At 59.0% G+C, this 19719-nt stretch overlaps 1 protein-coding gene across 1 annotated transcript in view; it reads right to left on the bottom strand.

Moving 5' to 3' along the window:
* Positions 1 to 5675: 5675 nt before the first annotated feature.
* The window catches only part of SSPOP (SCO-spondin), a 26889-nt gene continuing 12845 nt past the window's right edge, over positions 5676 to 19719 (bottom strand). Inside the window, 29 exon segments of the mRNA XM_055084700.1 lie at positions 5676 to 5766; positions 6309 to 6432; positions 6579 to 6683; positions 6686 to 6780; positions 6932 to 6948; positions 6951 to 7072; positions 7493 to 7618; positions 8315 to 8473; positions 8835 to 8858; positions 8891 to 9176; positions 9270 to 9340; positions 10109 to 10288; positions 10437 to 10646; positions 11151 to 11175; positions 11177 to 11307; positions 11460 to 11501; positions 12116 to 12229; positions 12232 to 12338; positions 12547 to 12707; positions 15155 to 15300; positions 15517 to 15654; positions 15958 to 16030; positions 16032 to 16087; positions 16090 to 16128; positions 16310 to 16356; positions 17398 to 17653; positions 17988 to 18149; positions 18492 to 18665; positions 19543 to 19586. Of these exon segments, the coding sequence (XP_054940675.1) occupies positions 5676 to 5766; positions 6309 to 6432; positions 6579 to 6683; positions 6686 to 6780; positions 6932 to 6948; positions 6951 to 7072; positions 7493 to 7618; positions 8315 to 8473; positions 8835 to 8858; positions 8891 to 9176; positions 9270 to 9340; positions 10109 to 10288; positions 10437 to 10646; positions 11151 to 11175; positions 11177 to 11307; positions 11460 to 11501; positions 12116 to 12229; positions 12232 to 12338; positions 12547 to 12707; positions 15155 to 15300; positions 15517 to 15654; positions 15958 to 16030; positions 16032 to 16087; positions 16090 to 16128; positions 16310 to 16356; positions 17398 to 17653; positions 17988 to 18149; positions 18492 to 18665; positions 19543 to 19586 (3325 nt within the window).

A 19719-nucleotide genomic window follows, 5' to 3' on the forward strand; every position in this document is an offset into this window, starting at 1 on the left:
CATAGCACAAGGAGATCAGCTCGGTGCTTTGTGACCACCTAGAGGGGTGGTTTAGGGAAGGAGGGAGGGGATATGGGGATATATGTATACATATAGCTGGTTCACTTTTTTATACAGCAGAAACTAACACAACACTGTAAAGCAATTATACTCCAATAAAGATGTTAAAAAATAATACTAAAAGTGTTGTCCCAAATGCTTAGCTCAGCAGGGTGGCTTCTGGCCAACTGCTTTCTCTGGCTCCACAGACTTTGAGGGTGGATAAAACAGGGATTACATAAGTAGAGTAACTGGAAGGAGTGGAGTTGTGGGAAGATGATGAGCACAGTTTGGGACATGATGATTTTAAGTATCTAAGTGATATTCAAATTGATGTTCTAGTCAGCAGTTGAATGCACAAGTGCATAGCAAGTGTAACCTATCTGCAAGGACAGAAATCGTGTGGACCATCAAATTATAATAGCTGCTTTATTATCAGGATTTTCAATCCTTTTACACATTTCCTTTCCTCAATATTTCTGACAGTCCTTCCCCATTGAGGGATATATGTGATTCAGAATGAATAATTGGGACTCCCCTGGTGGTTCAGTGGTAAAGAATCCGCCTTCTGATGCAGGGGATGCGGGTTCAATCCTTGGTCAGGGAACTAAGATCCCACATGCCACGGGGCAAGTAGGCCTGCGTGCCACAACTACTGAGCTGGCGCGCCTCAGCTAGAGCCCATGTGCTGCAAATTACAGAGCCCATGCACTCTGGAACTCACGTACCACAAGGAAGAGCCCGCGCACCACAACTAAGACCCGACGCAGCCAAAAACAAATAATAAATAAATCTTAAAAAAAAAAAAAGAATGATTATCATTGGTTGCCTGTTGCCACTTGGTATGAAGTAGGGACTGCACGCCCCCTCCACGGCCTTTGAAACCAAACTGAGACCCTGACTAGCCATGCAGCCCTACTATGGGAAAAGGGATTTCTAGATGCTCCTCCCGCAAACACATTCCACCCTAACTCCCGGGACCTGTGGATATGATGAAATATCACTTCCTTGATTGTGTTACACTATACAGCACAATTGACCTTAAAATAGGAAGATTATCCTGAACTACCTGGGTGAGCCCAATATAATCACCTGAGCTCTTTGAAAAGCAGAGAGTTTTCTCTGTCTTGGGGCAGAAAATAAGTAAAAACGTTTTGTGGCATAAGGGGGAATTGACGTGCTATAGCTGGCTTGAAAATGGAGGGGAAGGAACAGAGAGAGCTGACAGCCTGCAAGGCGGTGGGGACCTCAGTCCTACAACCTCAAGAAACCAAATTTAGCCAACAACCTGAATGAGTTTGGAAGTGGACTCTCCCCTAAAGCCTCCAAATTAGAGCTTTGTCTGGCCCAAACCTTGATTTTGGCCTTGTCAGACCTTAAGCAGAGAACTGTGAGGTAACAAACAGGGGTTGTTTTAAGTTTGTGATTTGTTACACAGCGAGAGCTAACTGAAACAACAGAGATGCTGCTTTGATTGGGTTGCCCAAGCCCATTGGTCTCTGTTGTCTCACGTTAGGGGTCTGTCACCACTTCTGCCAGGGTTGATCCCTGGTGTACCTGTTGCAGGAAGGGAGACCCCTTCCAGGGCTCTAGAGTGGGCTCTTGCCTAACACTCAGAAATGAATTGTCTGAGGAGACACACGTGCTGACAAAGCAGGAGACTTTATTGGGAAAGGGCGCCCAGGCGGAGAGCAGCAGGGTCAGGGAACCCGGGAGAACTGCTCTGCCACATGGCCCGCAGTCTCAGGATTTATGGTAATGCGGTTAGTTTCTGGGTTGTCTCTGGACAATCATTCTGACTCAGGGTCCTTCCTGTTGGCACGTGCATCGTTCGACCAAGATGGATTCTGGGAGGTTGGTAGGACATATGGACTGGTGTCTCCTCTCTCTTTTTGACCTTTCCAGAATTCTTCTGGTTGGTGGTAGCTTGTTAGTTCCAAGTCCCTTACCAGGACCTCCTGTTGTAAGATAACTCATGCAAATTGTTATTATCGTGCCTGGCCGGGGCAGGTGGTTTCGGTCAGTAGTTCCCCTAACACAGCCAGATACCTGCCAGGCTCTTCACTGGCATTCCACCGGCCCACTGGGGGATACACCACTGAATTCCCTGGTAATGCTCTTTCAAAGCATTACACCCAGGTATAGCAGAGAGAAGGTAGATTTTAGTATTGACCTAGGAATTAGCTTTTCTAGAGAATGGGAGAAGTTATGAAGGAATTGAAGATACTCATCCACACTGTTCAAGAAAGAAAGAGGGGCTAAGCAGGGGCTGATAGATTTAGAAAATGGGAGGACTCAGATCCCGGAGGAGGAGGGGAGGAGGCACAGGAGTGCTGTGGGTGAACTCGTGAGAGCTGGAAGGGCAGGAGAAGGAAGTCAGAGTAAAACAGTAGGATTTGTGAGAAGGAACAGTTTCTAGGAAACACACAGAAACTGCATCTGCTTGTTGGCGGCCCCTTTCAGGAATCCCACTTACTTGGCGCTCTAGGGGTCCCACTTCGGGCCTCCCCCAGAACAGTTCAGGCTCTCATTGCTCCTGCCAGAGTCCCCCTTCCTGTGGCCCACTTTATTAGCTAAATATCTCTCTCCCCTTTGCCAGTAACTGTCGCTGGATGGGACTCTCACTAGTGGGGGCGGGCTGAGGGATACGAAGGAACAGAGGATAATACACAGAATCACTGGGCGCTGGAGCCGAAGCATCCGGCGCGGCTTCCTCCCTCTCCACCCCACCCCGGAAGCAGAGCTGGAGACAAGGACTTGGTCCTGGAAAGTGACCCCAGAGAGCAGACCTTGCGCCCTGGGACAGTGAAGCAGGGGGGAGAAAAAACTGATGGAAGGGTGCATTTTAGAGTAGGCATTGGGGCTTCATTTCACTTCTAAGAATTATACAGAATGCCCCCCAATAATAGTCCGTTTGAACAGTGGCGGGGGTGGCAGCTGAGCATTCATCTGCGGCTCCCATCCCCAGGAGCTGAGGGCTGCCCCAAGAGGCATTAACTACATTCCATCCTCACACTTATACTCCTAGCTGTGCTTGTACGAAGGTCAAGTGGACACTCTCTGTGGTCAGAAAAGCCCTGGGGCAGAAAGCAAAAGAAGCTTGAAAAGAAAATACTGAATGGCACAGCAGCACATGAAAAAGAATGCTCAGCGTCATTAGTCATTAAAGAAATACAAATCAAAACCGCAGTGAGACACCACTCCATACCCACTGAATGGCTAATAAAAAAATTGAAAAGGACAGATAGTAACAAGTGTTGGAGAGGATGTAGAGAAACGAACCCTGGTACATTTCAGGGCAGGGGCAGGGATGGGAAGAGGAAGATGTAAAATGGTGCAACCCCTTGGGGAAACAGTTTGAAAGTTTCTTAAAAAGTTAAACATAAATTTACTATATGACCTAACAATTTCCACTCCTAGGTGTATACCCAAGAGAAACGAAAACATGACCACACAGAGACTTGTATGTGAATGTTTATAGCAGCTTTATGCATAATAGACCAAAAACAAGAAAGTACTCAAATGTCCATGAACTGGTATGAATGGGTAGACAAAATATGGTATATCCACACAATGGATTCCTTATTCAGCAACAAAAGGGAACAAGCTGCTGACATTCTATAATATGGATGTGTGAAAGGAAAATCAAAATGGAGTCAGTATTGCTAAGAGAGCTCTTGAAAATGGAGCCGGGCGGATTCCCTGGCGGTCCAGTGGTTAGGACTAGGCGCTTTCACTGCCAAGGGTTCAATCCCTGGTCTGGGAACTAAGATCCCGCGAGCCTCATGGCACAGCCAAAAAAAAAAAAAAAAAAAAAAATGGAGCCAGGAGGCCATTAAGGAAGCGTGACTTATTCATGTCTCAGCCTTGATGGAATCTGATCTTTTGACCTGATGAAGTCACCCAGAATACCTGCCAGAAACTCAAGATACCTACCAGACCCTTACCCTAAAATTACTTATGATAATCTGTTTACTTCTTGGACCTGTGGGCAAAACAATGTTGCCTGCTATTTTAGTAACAAGGAATGTTTCTGGTCATCAGTCCATCAACAACTGTAGCCACACCCCAATGGTGCGCCCTGAGGGGACTTCAGGATGGAGAAAAACAGGGTACTGATCCTAGATAGTTAAGGTGCATATGGGCTTCCCTGGTGGCGCAGTGGTTGAGAGTCCGCCGGCCGATGCGGGAGACGCGGGTTCGCGCCCCGGTCCGGGAGGATCCCACGTGCCGCGGAGCAGCTGGGCCCGTGAGCCACGGCCTCTGAGCCTGCACGTCCGGAGCGTGTGCCCCGCATAAGGGAGAGGCCACAACAGTGAGAGGCCCGCGTACCGCAAAAAAAAAAAAAAAAAAAAAAAAAAATGCATAACTAAGGAATAATTTCAATGAGCCCAGACTCTTGCATCTTGCCATATATAGAAGAGCACTAAAATCATTAACTTGAGATCTCCGTATTTTGTGAGGAGCAGTAATCTTTTGATGCTTGACTGCATTTTTTTTCTCCAGCACAAACTCCTATACGTCCCGGCTCCTCCACTACCTCTTCAGAACAGTTCCGCAAAGCTGTCTGAGAGGCTGTCTCTCGGGCCATCCTCCTCAGTAAGGTCGCCAAATAAAACACAACTTGCGATTTTTAGGTTGTGTGTTTTTCTTCAGTGGACAGACCTTCTCTAAAACAACTCCGGATTCCTTACAGACAAATATTTTCTGATTCACATCAGAGTCAACCACAATTCTCTCCAGGCAACTTTTAACAACCTGGTGGCTCTTCGTCTTTATAAGCCCCTGACTCTCTCTCCTTCAGAGTTACCCAAATCCGTGTCTCCTGAACTGTAATTTTTAAAACTCCAAATAAACTTATTTGCAGCTTCCTGCGTTATTTATTTTGGTTGACCGATGAATCTCAAGTCATCATGCTAATCCAAAGAAGCCAGACATTTATATGAAATGTCCAGAAAAGGCAAGTCTCTTGAGGTACGAAGCAGTTTAGTGATTGCCTGGGGCTGGAGGTGGGAAGGCTTGATTGTAAATGGGCCTGAAATGATGGAAATGTTCTAAAACTGGAATGTGGTGATGTTTGCGCAACTTGTGTTTTCTGTAAAAGTCACTCAAGTGTAAACCCAGAATGGGTGAATTTCATAGGCTATAACCACAATAATACTTTTTAAAAGGAGGAGGAGAAGCAGACCTCAGCATGAGATGAGTGTATCTTCCACGGAAATGCCCACCACAGCTGCAGCTGGTATCAGATGGGGTGAGGGATGCAACCTGGGGCCCTAGAGATGTCTTATATCAGAGATCTTCAGATTTTACATCCAACCTGCTACAGAGGAGGACCTGAGGCTCAGATGTGGGAAGCGACTTGCCCAAGTTCACTAGCGTGAGGGGTTCTCAGAGGTTCCCCAGGCGACAGTCCTTGTGCTGGTCCAGGCCAGGGCTCAGAACCACCCCCCCGCCCTCCCCCTCTGGGCCCGGGGATGCAGACTCTGCGCACGGGCTTGCCGCCAACGTCACCTCACTTGGGGTATGCTAGTACCAGGGCATGGATGGAGGGGAGGGTGGGCGTGAGAGGAGGGCTCCGTGCTGCCGAGCCCAGAGACCACGAGAGGGGCAGCGGGCCTCTTCCAGTGGAGCCGTCAGCGCTTTGAGAAATCACCGCCCAGAGGACAAATGAGCGGGAGATGCGCTATCACAAAGGGCGGAGCGGTCAGGCCCAAAGGGATGGGGCTGGAGAGACGCAAGAGGAAGGAAGAGCCACCAGGAGGAAGCGCTGAGCAAAGGCGAGCTCCTGCCCTGGGCTCCACCCAGGCGGCGTCAGCGTCCTTCCATCTCTTTCTCTCTCACCCGCCACACAGTGTGGCCTCGGGTTATCACAGACCAGGTATTTAACAAGAATAAGGCACTTCACGCGCAGGCTCTCACCAAGTCCTCCCAACAAGCCTGTGCAGATTGTCAGCCCGGTTGTAAAGATGAGGTCCTGGAGACTCAGCAAGGAAGGAGACAGATGAGCTTGGATTTGAACCAGGTATGCCTGACTCCAAACACCCAGGCTTACGTATGATTGAAGAATCAACAAGAATGCTAAGAAGGGGAATGGAGTGGAGACTCAAGGGCGAAGAGTCCGGCGAGGGGCTGTTGGGTCACGCCTGCCCCAGCCCACTCCAGGCCCCAGGTGCCCCCAGCGCCCTTCCCCCAACCCCAGACCCGGCCCCTCCCCCGACCTGGACCCGCCCCATCCCAGACCCCGCCCCCCCGAGCCCTGCCCACACCCTCCAGGGCAGTCACGGCCAAGCTGGCAGGGTTCCTGCATGCAGAGGGTGCCAGGCTGCAGATGCGAGCAGAGGCGCGGGCACGAGGATGCACAGGGGCTGAGCACCCGGCCAGGTGGGCGCCCTGGGGGTGAGCGCAGAGAGTGAGGCGGTGTCCCAGGGAGGGGGCCGCCTCGGGACCCGCCGCCGGCCGTGGCGATCAGCCGGGACGGGCCCTGGGCTCGGCAGCACGGTAGGGAACAGCAGGCACCCAGCGCCCTGCGTGCTCACCGGGGCAGGGCTGCAGGTCACAGCCCTGCCGTTGCTCCGTGTCCTGGGCCGGGCACGGTGCCCCCGCAGGACCTTCCCTGCAGCTCCCACGTCTCTGGGTGGCGCTCCACCACAGGGAGCAGAGCAGCTGCCCCAGGCTGCCCAAGGCCCGAGGGCTGGACACTCATGGGGGCGGCACACCAGGGACCCGTCAACACAGGGGCTGTGGCAGCGGCGTGCAAAGGGCTCAGACCCTTGAGAGTCGGGGTGAACAGAGCCTCTGCCCCCCGGCAAGGCCCATAACCCTGACCTGGCCCGAGCCTCCCACCCAGAGCTCCCCGTGTCCCTGCCTGGCCGCCGGCGGGCAGCCACACCAGTTTTTGCAGTCCAGCCACCCCCCCGCTCGGACGGAGCCAGCACCCATGAAGCACTGGGGCTGGGGAGGCCACAGCGGCAAGAAGACATGGGCACACGGCGCGCATCCTGTACCAGCTGGCCAGGGGGACAGCGGCAGCCTGGGAGAGCGGGTGGGGAGGAGAGCAGGATTCGGGGCTGGGGCGGGCGCACGTGACGGACCCCTCTACTAGCCAGTTGGAGTCCAAAGCCTCAGGCAGCCCTGGAGCACCCTTCCTCCCACCCCTCCCCGCACGTGACCTGTTCTCCACCTGCCCTGGGTGTGGGCGCCACCCTGGGAAGCTCTGAGGCTTCCTGAGCGCATGCTTAGGACGCAGCCTGTCTTGACTGAGGCTCACTGGGGCAGGAGCCCCAGCCGGTTGCTGACAGTGACCCAGGGATCCGCCCTGCTGCCCTGTACCTCACGACCCAGCCGTCTGCCCGCCCCAGGTCACAAGCTCTCCGGGAGCAGGGGGCAGCGAAGCAGGCGCCAGCGGGCTCCCCAGCGTTCCTGGGCTGGGCTGGGGGCGTGGCCTGGCTACCTGGGTGGCACCGTCCCTGCAGACACTGCACGCGGTCCCAGAGGTCGGCACAGCTCCTTCTCCTGAGATGTGCTGGCAGCTCCACCGCTCCGGGGGAATGCGGCCTCCAGCCTGCGCCAGCAGCCCCTGTGCAGAAGGGGACACAGGACAGGGCTGTGCGGCGATCGTTTCGTCACCCTGGTGCCAGCACCGCGCCGGGCCCACAGCAGCTGCGCGTGTGGTGCTGAGCCCAGGCGTGGGTGAACGGCCGCGAGGCAGAACGTGAGCGCTGTCAAGCGCGCTCCAAGCCCAGGGAGCACAGAGCACCGTCCCATCACATCCCCTTGAGGTGATGCAGTAAGAGTGCAAGATTGTCCCCCTGCTACATGTAAGGACAGACCAGTGTCGCCCCATCCAGCACCCACTCAGCCCCTGTGGGTGCCTCCAGGGACGGGTGAGGACGGTTTGGACCGTGGAGAGCCAGGGAGCTGCATGGGGTTCGGGGCCTGGCACCGGCAGGTGCTCCGGGGACTGGCAGATGGGAGGCAGAGGGGCAGAGACGGACGGCAGCTAGAGCAGGAGGTGGGCAAGACCCACTGTGCCCGGGGGCAGCTACAAGCGGACACAAAGCCACAGTTGGGCCTGCGGCTGCAAAGTGAGGAAACTGTGATGGCTTGGGGGCGGGGGGCTGGGGAGGAGCAGGGTCAGTGCACGCGAGGGCAACCGCGCCGAGGTCCTGGGGACGCCGAGCATCACCCTAAGAGGAGCTGGGCGGCCCGGTGGGGAGCCCGGGAGGCCCCTGTCGGCGTTCAGCTCCCTGGCTTCTTGCTCCTGGGGCCTCACCAGAGCAGTTGCTGATGAGGCGAGGCCGGAAGTGGCCGTCCAGTCGTGTGCAGGGGCCCCCTGCGGGCGGTGGGCCCTGGGGTCGGTAGCGCTGCTGGACCGGCACCTGGCGTGAGTATCGCGTCCAGCTGCTCCACACGCACTCCTCTAGAGACCAAACTGGGGGAGAAGGTGTCAGCCTGGGGCCGCTCTGGGCTCCCCAGCCTCTTCCCCACCTGCCCTCCCCTCTTATCCCAGCCCCAGCCAACACCCTGAGCAGGAAAAGGGCAAAAGGAAGCCAAGAATTCTGAAAGGTCCCGGCTGGCTGGCTTCCCTGTCACCCAGCAGCAAGGGTCACATCTCAAAGGGATCTAAAGGATTGATGGTGGAAAGGGGAAAAAAACTAAAAAAAAAAAATACTGGAAGGCGATAGATACAGTACAGGTATATTTGGGGGAGATAATCTGGGAGTTGGGAGAACACATTACTCCCCGAATCTTCCCCAGGCAGGGAACAGGCTTCACCTCGTGTGCACACTCACCCAGGCAGGGCCTGTGGAGCAGGCCTGGGGGTCCAGGTGGAGGAAGGTCCCGTTGCAGGTGGGGTCGGCCTTGGCCAGCGGGCAGGGGCGGGACCCAGAGCGGGAGGCCAGGCCTGGGCCTCAGCTGCGGGAGCAGGGCCCCCAAGGGCCCCAGGAGCAGGCGTCCAGCGGCCCCAGGCAAGGCTGCTGCCCACAGCGCTGGGTCTGGGTGCTGGGGCCCAGGCAGGGGGTGCCCCCTCGGCCTGGTCGTCCTGACACGCGATCCTCTCCTGGAGGTCTGAGCAGCGGCGGGGCAGCGGCTGGCACGGTCGACCACCTCCATGCCTGCTGGGCGGCCCTCCTCTGGGCAGACGGGGAGGACCAGAGAGAGTCAAGAGGGCCCGCAGCCCTGGGGCTCAGAAACCTTCCCCCTGCCCGATCCGGGGCCACCCCTACCTCCGTGAAGCTGTACAACCCGTCCTTCCTCCGGGTTGGTGCCCATGGAAACATGGGACCCTGGGGAGACCCTGGGGAGACCCTGGGATTGGGACATTCTGAGTGACAGACAGTTCCTCTCACCTGTCAGTTCCCAGCACCTAGCCAGTACCCAATAAACGTTTGTTGAGCTGGACTGACTTTGTGCATCTAAAAAGCCAACGTTCTCACCCATGTGGCTCCTTTGTGTCTGTCCGGGGAAGGATGGACGGGAATGTCAGTGTAAGGGCGTCGTCCTAACAGAGGTGGCGGGCCCTAGAGTAACCAGGGTCCATGGGGTCAGTGAGCTTGCTTTTTTTTGGCCTTGACATGCGGCACGCGGGACCTTAGTTCCCTGACCAGGGATGGAATGGAAGCGCGGAGCCTTAGCCACTGGACCGCCAGGGAAGTGCCAGTGAGCTTGGAAGGCCCGATTACGGAAGGAGCTGAAGCTTGGGGTGGGGGGCAGGGACTACAGCCTGCGGGGTTCAGTCCCCATCCCAAGTACCAGGTTCACTCAGGACTGTCATCCTCAAACCCCCCTGAAAATCTTTACAGTGGTTCCAGGAACTGGAGGTTGGGGCACAGCTGAGAGAATGAGTTCTAGTCCCGGGTCGGGGTGGGCAGTGGGTGGATCCGGCAGCTCATCCCTGGCCACCGGGAGGCCTTGCCCGATGCCCAGACCCCACCGTCCGCCCCTGTGGGGCTCGGTTTCTTAACTGGCCAATGAGGCAATAAGAGCCTGTCCCCCGATGACCTGGAGGATGAAACTGGAGGCGGGGCGGGGAGAGCTTTGCAGACAGCAAGGGCAGTGCTGTCACCAGTGTCATACCACAGGGCCGTGGGATTGCAGAGCCATGCGTGGTGCCTCTCCCCAACACAGGGGGCACCCCCGTTCTTGGGTGGGGGGCTCGAGCAGCTGCGGCTCCTCAGGGACCGGCCCCCTCCGCAGCTCCGGTCACACCAGGACCAGGGGCTCCAGCGTGACCTGCCTCCAGGCACTGCAAGGGGAAGAGAAGAGGTCTGACTCAGGCAGAGGACCCCACATGTCCCACGAGCCTGGGGCAAGGTCCTGCGCTAGAGATGGAGGTGTCCGGGGGCACTGATGCCAGGGAAGGGCACACCCTGGTCCTCACCAGCCCGCCTCACCTGGGCAAGCTCGCAGGTTGCAGAAGCGGCGCTCCTGGTAGGCCGTAAGGATGTCGGGGCCTCAGTGCCCGCCGGGCCCTGGGGGATGGTAGGCCTGCATGCGGCACTGCTGGCCCAGCCCACGTCTGCGGGAGCAAGGTTCCCACGGGGCCCAGGCAGTCCAGGAACAGCTCCCGGCCACGCAGCCAGGGCCAGGGCACAGGGGCAGCTCTGCGGGACAGGACGAAGCTGAGCTGGAGCCAGCCCCTCCTCCCCCTGCCCCAGCTCATATGCCGACCTCCTCCGCCAGGGCTGGCTAGGCCCCCATCCTGCCCTCTGGGTTCCCCTTTCAGATCTGATCCTGACTGTTGTGTGGCTTTGGCAGCTGGGCCCCAGTTCCCCCCTCTCTCACGGGGGACAGTAGTCCCAGACTCCCAGGGCAGCTGAGGGATCTGGATGGGACCTTTGGGGGAGTCTTTGGTACACACACGAGTAAGGATTTGCCGAAGTTGGCAGGGGTCCCCAACAGCTGTTGGGATTGGCAAAGAAGGCCCAGGGTCCAGGGTCAGGCGTGAATCCGTGATCAGATGTCGGGGTGAGAATTCAATATTTGCTTGAGGGATATTAGATGTGGGCTTGGGGTCGGACACGGGCTGGGGTTAGAATGAGTTGTTGGAGGGGGTGGTCAGGATGCCGACCTGGGGCAGAGTCAGAGGTCAGGACGGGAAGGCGCACCTGTGCAGGAGGGCAGGTTGCAAGGGGCGCTCCTGGGAGGAGGCCCCCCCGGCGCAGTTCGCCAGGCAGAGGCGGGTGCGGCTGCACCAAGCAGGGTGAGCGGGGTCTGTGCAGCTGCTGGAGCAGGGGGACCACGGGGACCACAGGCCCCAGCCACCTTCGACGGGGAGAGGGGTCTCCTGATGAGGCAGCCCTGGGCTCCTGGCCTCCTAGGAGCAGGGCAGGGGAGGGAGGAGACCCGGGGGCTTGCTCTTCCCAGAGTGGGTGGTGCAGGGAATCCGGGGTCAGAGCCCGAGGAGTCTGGGATACCTGGAAGGCCTGTCACTGGTTCCACCGTGGACCCTGCAGTCCCTGTGCCAAAGGAAAGCCCTGCTCAGAAGTGTTGCCCAGGCTGCAGTGCACCAGGACCAAGCCCGAGGCTGGTGGTCAAGTTCCAAACCTGTCTGGTTCAGCCCAGACACCCCAGGCCCCAAGCACAGCACTCGCTCACAGTAGCCTTGCTGCCATAGGAAGGCCTTTGTTCCTGATTCCTGGCATCCTTCTCCAGTGCTTGTCAAAGTCCTCTCCATCGCTCAGACCCCCTCAGGTGCTGCCTCCTCCAGGAAGCCCTCCTAGGTTGTCCCTCTAGGAGAATTCTCAACCTCTCCCATATTCCTCAGCACACGCAACCTCCCACAGGGCTCACCCCATGCTGAAATGGGTTATCTGAGCCCCTGGATTCCAAGATCGGGGTCCTCACTCCCCCATCCCCCAACACAGCCCCCATGCACACTGTGGTGCACGTGGCAAGAGCTCCAGAAATTTGGTTGAATGTACCTGAATAGAAGAGAAACACAGAGCTAGACAGTAAGAGGAAGAGAGACCAAGAGCTGGCGCCAGGGATGGACAGAAACAGGAAGGGACAAAGGGCCAGTGAAGTGGATTCGGCCATCCAGCCTGTGCCTACCCAGTCCCTCTCCCCTCACCTGGGCAGTCTGGGCGGAGGCGGTACTCGAGGTCCTGGCGGGGCCCACGGCAGTGCTGGCCACCGGGAGTGGGCGTGGGGCGTGCACAGTGGCAGTTGCAGGTGCGGGTGCCAGCCCGCCACAGGAGCGGAAGCAGGGGCCCCACGGGCCCCAGGGGCCAAAGCCAAGCCCAGCCTTGGAGCAGTGACCCACGGAGCAGGACAGCTTCCCGTGTGCACAGGAGCTGGCAAGAGGGTGTGGCGATGAGGGGACGGCGGCACGGACCCCGGGAGAAACGAGTGTGGACAGGTCTTTCGATCCCAGAGGGCAAGGAGACGGAGCCAGGGTGAGCCCGGTTCCAGGAGGGGGCAGTGCTCTCCCACCCACATCCTCTCACCCTCTCACCCCCTCCCTCGCCCCCATATCTCCCCAACCCTCATCGTGCCCCTCACCGGTTGCTGCAGCCTGTATGGAGGGTCTGACCTGAGCCCAACTCATCTCCAGGCCCAAGGGGCTGACCCCCCTCTCCCAGAATGGACAGCTGAGCCCCCGGGTCAGCGCCGGCAGCTCCCAGCCCCTGCAGCCGTGAGGCAGTCGGCACACAGGAGCGCTCCTGCGGGGAGCACAGGAGAAAGTGTAGTGGCACAGGCTGGAGCCACCTGCCGGGTGCCAGCTCTCCGCATCTGTGCACATCCTCGGAAGGCGGGTGGGGGGAAGGAAGAGGGTCGGGGGGATGGTAGGGGGCAGGGCTGAGGCCCCGGGCCCTAGGAGAGCATTTCCGGCAGCAAGTGGGACTGTTCACCTGTGTCAGGGGTATGAACGTGAGCGATGCAAGGCTATGGGCCTAACATGTGAATGTGACCTGGCTTGGAGAGAGGGTCTTTACAGAGGTGATCAAGTTAAAATGGGGCCACTAGGGTGACCCTAATCCAATATGACTGGTGTCCTTACACAAAGGGGAAATTTGGACATAGGTGCACACAGAAGAGGTGATGTGAAAACACAAGGAGGAGACGGCCACGTGAAGGCAGATTGCAGGGATGCAGCTACAAGCCGAGGAACACCAGGAATTGCCCACAAACTCCAGAAGAGGAGAGGGGCCTGGAACAGACGCTCCCTCACAGCCCTGAGGAGGAAGCAGCCCTGCCGACTCCGGGATCTTAGATTTCTAGACTCCAGAGCTGCGATAGGACAAACTCTGTGTTGAAGCCACCCCGTCTTCGGTGTAGCTGAGGCAGCCTCAGCAGACAGAGACGGGAGGGAAGGGGAGACTGGAGGGGAGGGCACGGGCGAGGGGCACGAGCAGGCTTGGCCCCGGAGAGCTGGCCGCTGTGCCTGCAGGAAGGGGCGTCTCCGAGGCCCGTGGAGGCCGACACCTCCTGCCGCTCAGGAGAGACAGAGGGGTCCTTGGGGTCTTGGGGCCGTTGCAGGGGGAGGTGGTCTCACCAGTTCTCCCATGGACGAATCACAGCACTGCCTGGGGGGTGGAGGCGTCCCCCGCGGGCAGAGGGGCGGTCCTGGGTGGGCACACACACGTTGTTCTGAAACCCCAAACCCTCCATCACCTTCCGGTTTCCGGCCTGGCCTGCTCTCTCCCCACCTGCCCCCCACCATCAGAGCTCAGCGCCCACTTGGCAGGCGCCCTCCCTCAAACCCACGGACCCCCCTGCCAAACATCAGTCTCTTTCCACTTCCCAGCATCGGGGAAACACACACCATCAGGTGCAGGGGCCGTGGGGAAGGGCACAGACCCCCGATTTCTGGGAGAAAAGACCGTCTCCACTTGCAGGACACAAGACTGAACTGTCAAATCCATGAAATCAACGAACAAAGTACGAAAAGTGCAATTCATACAAAATGACGTAAAAAGAAACAACACAAAATCAGGTAAGACTACATGCACAGGGGGGTTGGACAGAAGTTGCTAGGGTCTCAAATTTAAAAACACAGCCGGGCTTCCCTGGTGGCGCAGCGGTTGAGAGTCCGCCTGCCGATGCAGGGGACGCGGGTTCGTGCCCCGGTCCGGGAAGATCCCACATGCCGCGGAGCGGCTGGGCCCGTGAGCCACGGCCGCTGGGCCTGCGCGTCCGGAGCCTGTGCTCCGCGACGGGAGAGGCCACAACGGTGAGAGGCCTGCGTACCGCAATCAATCAATCAATCAATAAATAAATAAAAATAAAATAAAATAAATAAAAAAATAAAAACACAGCCATCCGCCAGCACACGATTCGAAAGTCAGATGTTCTGAAAGTAGCAGCCCTGGGAAGCAGTTTACCGTCTCACAGACTCCCATGACCAGGGACACTATTACCCCAGTTTTACAAGTGGAGAAACTGAGGCATGAGAATACTCAGCCCGAGGTCATAGAGTTGCTAGTGGAACAGCCTGAGCCCTCACTGGAGTCTGTCCCTACCAGGCCCCATGCTTCCGCAGCATCTCTGGAAGCCCTCCCCACTGTCCCGTGAGCTTTTGTCCAAACTCCACCATCCCCGGCTGCATTTGCCAGCCATGGTTCCCGCCACCCTCCAACTGGAGTGGCTGCCTCCCTGCTCTCCAGATCCTCTAATCTCTGACGGTCAAGTTGCACCGCCTCCTCCGGGAAGCCCACCATCCTGGACCCCATCCCCACCAGTCTGCATCACGGGCTCTGCAACATGCAGAGCTCACTTCCTGTGTATCACGTGGGTCTGTCTTCGTTGTAGGGGCTCTCGGTCTGCTTTCTGCAGACTGGAGTCTCCTTGGGGGCAGAGCCTGCTCTTCCCCACAGCATAGCCCGGCCCAGGACTGAGGTGATAATGTAAGAAGACAGAGCACTCAAGCAGGCACGAATCTTAAAGAATTTCCAGACCAATCACCATTTTACAGACAGGAAAACGCAGGCCCATATCTGAATGCCACTCGCCCGGGGTCCGTGCTGGTCACGGGGCTGGCAGAGCAGAGCCACGCGCCCTGAATTCAGTGCTCTGTCCTCAACTCTGCAAGGCTTTCCCTGTCTCCAGACCCACACCCTCGGCTCTACCCCTACCCAGGCCCCAAGGAGGTCAGGCAGGGAACACTCACCAGAAGAAGCGTCCCGGACGTGCAGCAGCAGCCAGGGCGGCAGGGCTGGTCAGTCCCTCTCGGGGCACTGAGCTCTGCACAGGAAGCAGGGCCCTGTGCACAGTCCAGCCACTGCTTGCCCGGGGGACACACAGCAGGCACTGGCCCTGGGGACACAGAGATTGACAGCTCAGCCTAGGCACATTCACTTCTCCCCCGGGGTCCCACCTGGGAGAGGCCTCAGCTCCAGGCGCGGCTGGGAAGGTGGTGGGGCTGCATGGGAGCTCAGGGAGCAGGGTCCCTGGGGTGACAGGGAGGGCTTGACAGGGCCGTGGGTGGTGTGGGGATAAGTGAGGGCAGGGTGTGGAGGAAAAGGTGGGTGCCCTCATCTGCACAGGGCTGCAGGCTACAGGTGGAGAAGTCCACGGGGCTGGGCCCACCGCTCCCTCGGGTGCAATTCCGGTAGCCACCCCCGCAGGGCACGGAGCACGGAGACCAGGGGCCCCACTCCCCACCGGGACCTGGGGTGACACCCAGGTCACTGCAGGCCCTGTCTCACACGCCCAGACACCCGGTCACTCCACCCTCTGGATCCCAGGTACCTGCAGCCTTGCACCCAGCCCAGGAGACCTCCCCCCTTCTCAGGGGGGTTGCAGGATTCCACCTGGAGGTCCTCCCTGCAGGGCTGGCGTCCAGGGAGGACCCCTCTTAGGGCTCTCTGGGAACCACACCTTCATGGCATCTCCTAGGGAAGGCCCTTGCACCTGTCTTGGGGTCCGGCATGGGGAGTGACTAGGGTTGAGGACACGGGTCCCAGCTCTCACATCCACATGGCCCCAGGCCGCAGAATTCAGCCTCCATGTTGGGACCCTGGCACGCAGTCCCCCCGAAGGCAGCCAGGGGGCGCAGTGCCTGCCCGGAAGTGCCGCCGGACACCCACGTTGCAGCTGCGCTGCAGAGACTCCACGGGGTCCAGGGGCTCTAGCCACAGGCGAATGCCAGGGCGGGTGCCGGGCGAGAGGCACAGAATGTGTGAAACCAGGTCAAGTCATCCCTGGACCCCAACTTCCTGGGACACCCCTGACACCACCAGGTTGATTACTGAAGTGGCCGGTATCCCCTGTGGTCCCTGAGACCCCACCACTGCCCATTCCTGGGCCCCGCGCACGGGGGTGCCTGGGCAGGGCTCCGAGGTGCACACCATCTCACCAGAGATACGGGTGCTGCAGAGAGAGGGCCCAGTGAGGCCACAATCAGCCCCGCCCCGTGGAGTCCTGTGCACGTGCCCCCAGAGAGAAGTGGCCGGGACCACGGTGTCCACCACACAGAAGAGGAACCCGAGGGTCTGGGAAGTAAAGCAAGTTGCCCTGTGTCCCACGTGAAGTGCATGAGCGACCAAGGATTCTCACCCAGCGCCCCCGCCCCCCCGCAATTCCACCCTCCGTGAGCTCCCTGACAGCCCAGGTACTGTGCTGCCCTTTGTCCCACGATTTTATCAAGAAGTCGTCTTTTTATACTTTTTACTCTATTTGTATTTATTAAACACTGTGTAGAAATGACTTTGAGCGACACTTCGGGGCCAGTTAGGAGCTGTTCAGAAGTAGACACTAGCTTGAGTCTCCTGGATCTTTCTCTTGAGTTATTTCCTCCCTCTTACTTTTCTCCAGTAAAAACGTTTTAAAGCCCACTTGTCAAATATGTGGACATTCCAGAAAAAAAAAATCTAAGAGAGAAAAGGCAAAAGAGAAAGGGGCAGGGGGAGAGGAAAGATGAAGGAGGGAATTGGGGGAGGACCAGGGGACAGAAAATGAACTGAAAGGAAAGAAAAAAGAACGGAAAATTGAAAAAAACAGAGGGAATGGGGTTAGCGCGCCCTCTACTGGCAGATCCTGGTATCAGTTTTGAGTGTCGGGTGCTTCAAGGTTTCTGGGCAGAAAGCAAGTGCACCCCAGGAAGTGAATTACACTCAGGAAAGAGAAAGGGGAAACTGGAAGGAGAACGTAGAACGCCCCCACTCCAGGCTCTAGTTCCATCATAAATCGCCTCTCCCAGCTGAGCCTCAGTCTCCCCATCAGTCAAATGAGCACGAATGTCCCTACAGACGCCTGCCCCTCCAGGCCTGGCAGCATCCAGTTCACTTCAGCATTCCCAGGGCCCAGGCCTGGCAGCACAGAGGCATGCTGAGCCCCCCGGTGTGTGGGAGTCCACACCTGTCCACCTCTGGAGCCACCAAGCCCCAACCCCATCCCGACGTGGGTACCCACCAGTTATTGCAGGAGCCCAGCTGGGCCACTGCTCCAGGTGCATAGAGCTGCCCGCACAGCTGGCAGGGGCACTGACTCAGGGGCAGGCAGCTGGCGTCGTGCAGGAAGAGGCCAGGGGGACAGGTGCAGCCAGGGGTGCAGACGCTGGTGCACTCCACCCCAGGGCCCTGCGCCAGGCACAGCCGAGGGCGTGGGCCCCCCTCCTGGTGGCACTGCTCAGCTGAGCGGAACACCATGTCGCCTGGGCACTGGGCTGGACGCGAAGTCAGAGCGGGTCTCAGCAGGGGCAGGCGGGAAGGGCAGGGAGGTGGAGGGGCGGGGGCAACCTGCACGCAGGTGACAGGTGGCAGTCAGTCAGAGGGACTGAGAGTCGGATGAAGCCCCCTCCCTCAGGGCATAGCCCTGCCTGGTCCCCGGTGGCTGGGGGCTGGAGGAGACCCAGGAAATCGGGCAAAGTCTCTCTTAGCTCAAGGCATGGCCTGTCCTGGAGGCAGAGTGCGGTGCCACGCAAAGGTAGGTGGTGAAAGGTCAAACCCCCAGGGGCCGGCGGGACGTGCCTGGTGGGAGGATGGGAGGGGACTCGGCCCCTGTGCAGGGCTGCATGTTGCAGTCCCTGGTCTGTCTGTGGGGTCCCTGGCACCCGGGGCCCCCAGGAGCTGAGGCAGAGAAGCTGTGCCCGAGTGTCTGGACGCCTCCATCGCAGGGCGCCGAGCAGGTGGGCCAGGTGGCCCACAGACCCCAGACGCCGGGTGCTGTCGGGGAGAGTGGAGTCGAGCACGAGGGACGCAGGAAAGAGGTGGCCGAGGATGGCCATGCGAGGGTCTGGAGCTGCGTGGGCCGGCAGCGTGCAGGGTCCTAACTGCAGCTTTGGCTCCACCAACATCCACTCCTCCAGCGAGGCCCCCAGCACTCCCTCAGGCCAGGCCCGCCCTGCTCATGTCCTGCTGGGCTCCGTGGGGCTGGGACTGGGGGCCGGGAGAAGCTTCTGGACAACAGCTAGACTTGCCCCCGCCCCTCCCGAAGGGTCGTTCTCTTCAGCTGCTCCTAACCCCACCCGAGGGCCCCAGACACACCAGGGACAGAGGGGGCCACACCTGGGCACACAGAGGGGCTGCAGGGCTCCTCCTGGGTGGCCTCTCCTGGGCAGGACGTGTCCCCAGGGCTGGGGCAGAGCCAGGAACGGCTGTGCCAGCCTGGATCCCCTCCAGGGACTAGGGAGCTCCGGGAGCAGGCGGACCGGGGACCCCAGGGTGTCCAGCCCAGCGCCCCTGCAGGGAAAAGGGCAGGACACTGCATGGGGCCCTGCAGGGCGGGGCGGCTCGGGGGACCTGGGTGAGCTCCGAGAAGCTATGGGGGCGACGGAAGGGCTCATGAGGCTGAGTGTGGCCTCTGCCCCTCGGGGACCTCCACCGTCAGCCCAGATCTCCCTCTCGGAGCAGAGCCTTCCACTGCATCTGGTTCACTGGGGCCCCACCTCTGCCTGTGGACCTGGCTGGCACCTCGACATGTCCACTACCCATCCTCACATTTTCTCCCAGATCAAAACTTCCAGAGCCTTCTAAACAACTGGCCTTCATTCAGCCTCAATGTGGAAACCCAAGAGTCCCCTCAGCCACCCAGCCGCCCTTCTCCACCGGCCCCTCCTTCCTTCTCCTGCTGCAAGAGCCTGGCCCAGACACCCCGTGGACCCACGCCTGCACCCCAACTCCCCTGCTCTGCCCGCCGCCCCGTCGCCCTGCGCACCAGTGAGACGCAGACACCTCTGCTGGGACGGCTCTGCCTGAGGGGCCCCAGCAGCGGAAACAGGACAACAGTCCTGGCCCCTAAGAGCTTCTGACCGGCCCCTCCATCCCCCGGCATAGCCTCTTGCCCACAGCTCGCTCTCAGACACCCTGCGCCCCCCAGGCCAGCCTGGGCCCAGGCCCTCGAGTCCTCCCCCAGCAAAGCTGCACACATCGAGGCCAGCTCCAGGGCTGCCTCCCGGCTGGGGAGGCTTTGCTGACCTCCCAGGCAGCCGTCCTGAGGGCAGGGTCCTGAGACGAAGCTCAACCAGAGGTCATCGAGGGTGGGTCCCCTTCAGGGACAAGCCGCCCGCCAGCAGCCCCTCCACGCTTCACCCACCGTGCCCTCCTCCCATCCACTCACTGGTCTGGCGGGCGCTGGGAGGGTCCCCAGGCAGCACGGTGCCCCTGCATGGCTCAGAGCACGGGGACCCGGGAGACCAGGAGGTCCATTCACCGTCCACTGTGAGGCGGAAGGGCCGACCAACGCCTTCCTCCCTCTGGTGCTCTGTAGGCCCCGCCCACCCCACCCCCCACCCCC

This window comes from Physeter macrocephalus, chromosome 5 (genome assembly GCF_002837175.3).
Source record: "Physeter macrocephalus isolate SW-GA chromosome 5, ASM283717v5, whole genome shotgun sequence".
Classification (NCBI taxonomy): domain Eukaryota; kingdom Metazoa; phylum Chordata; class Mammalia; order Artiodactyla; family Physeteridae; genus Physeter; species Physeter macrocephalus.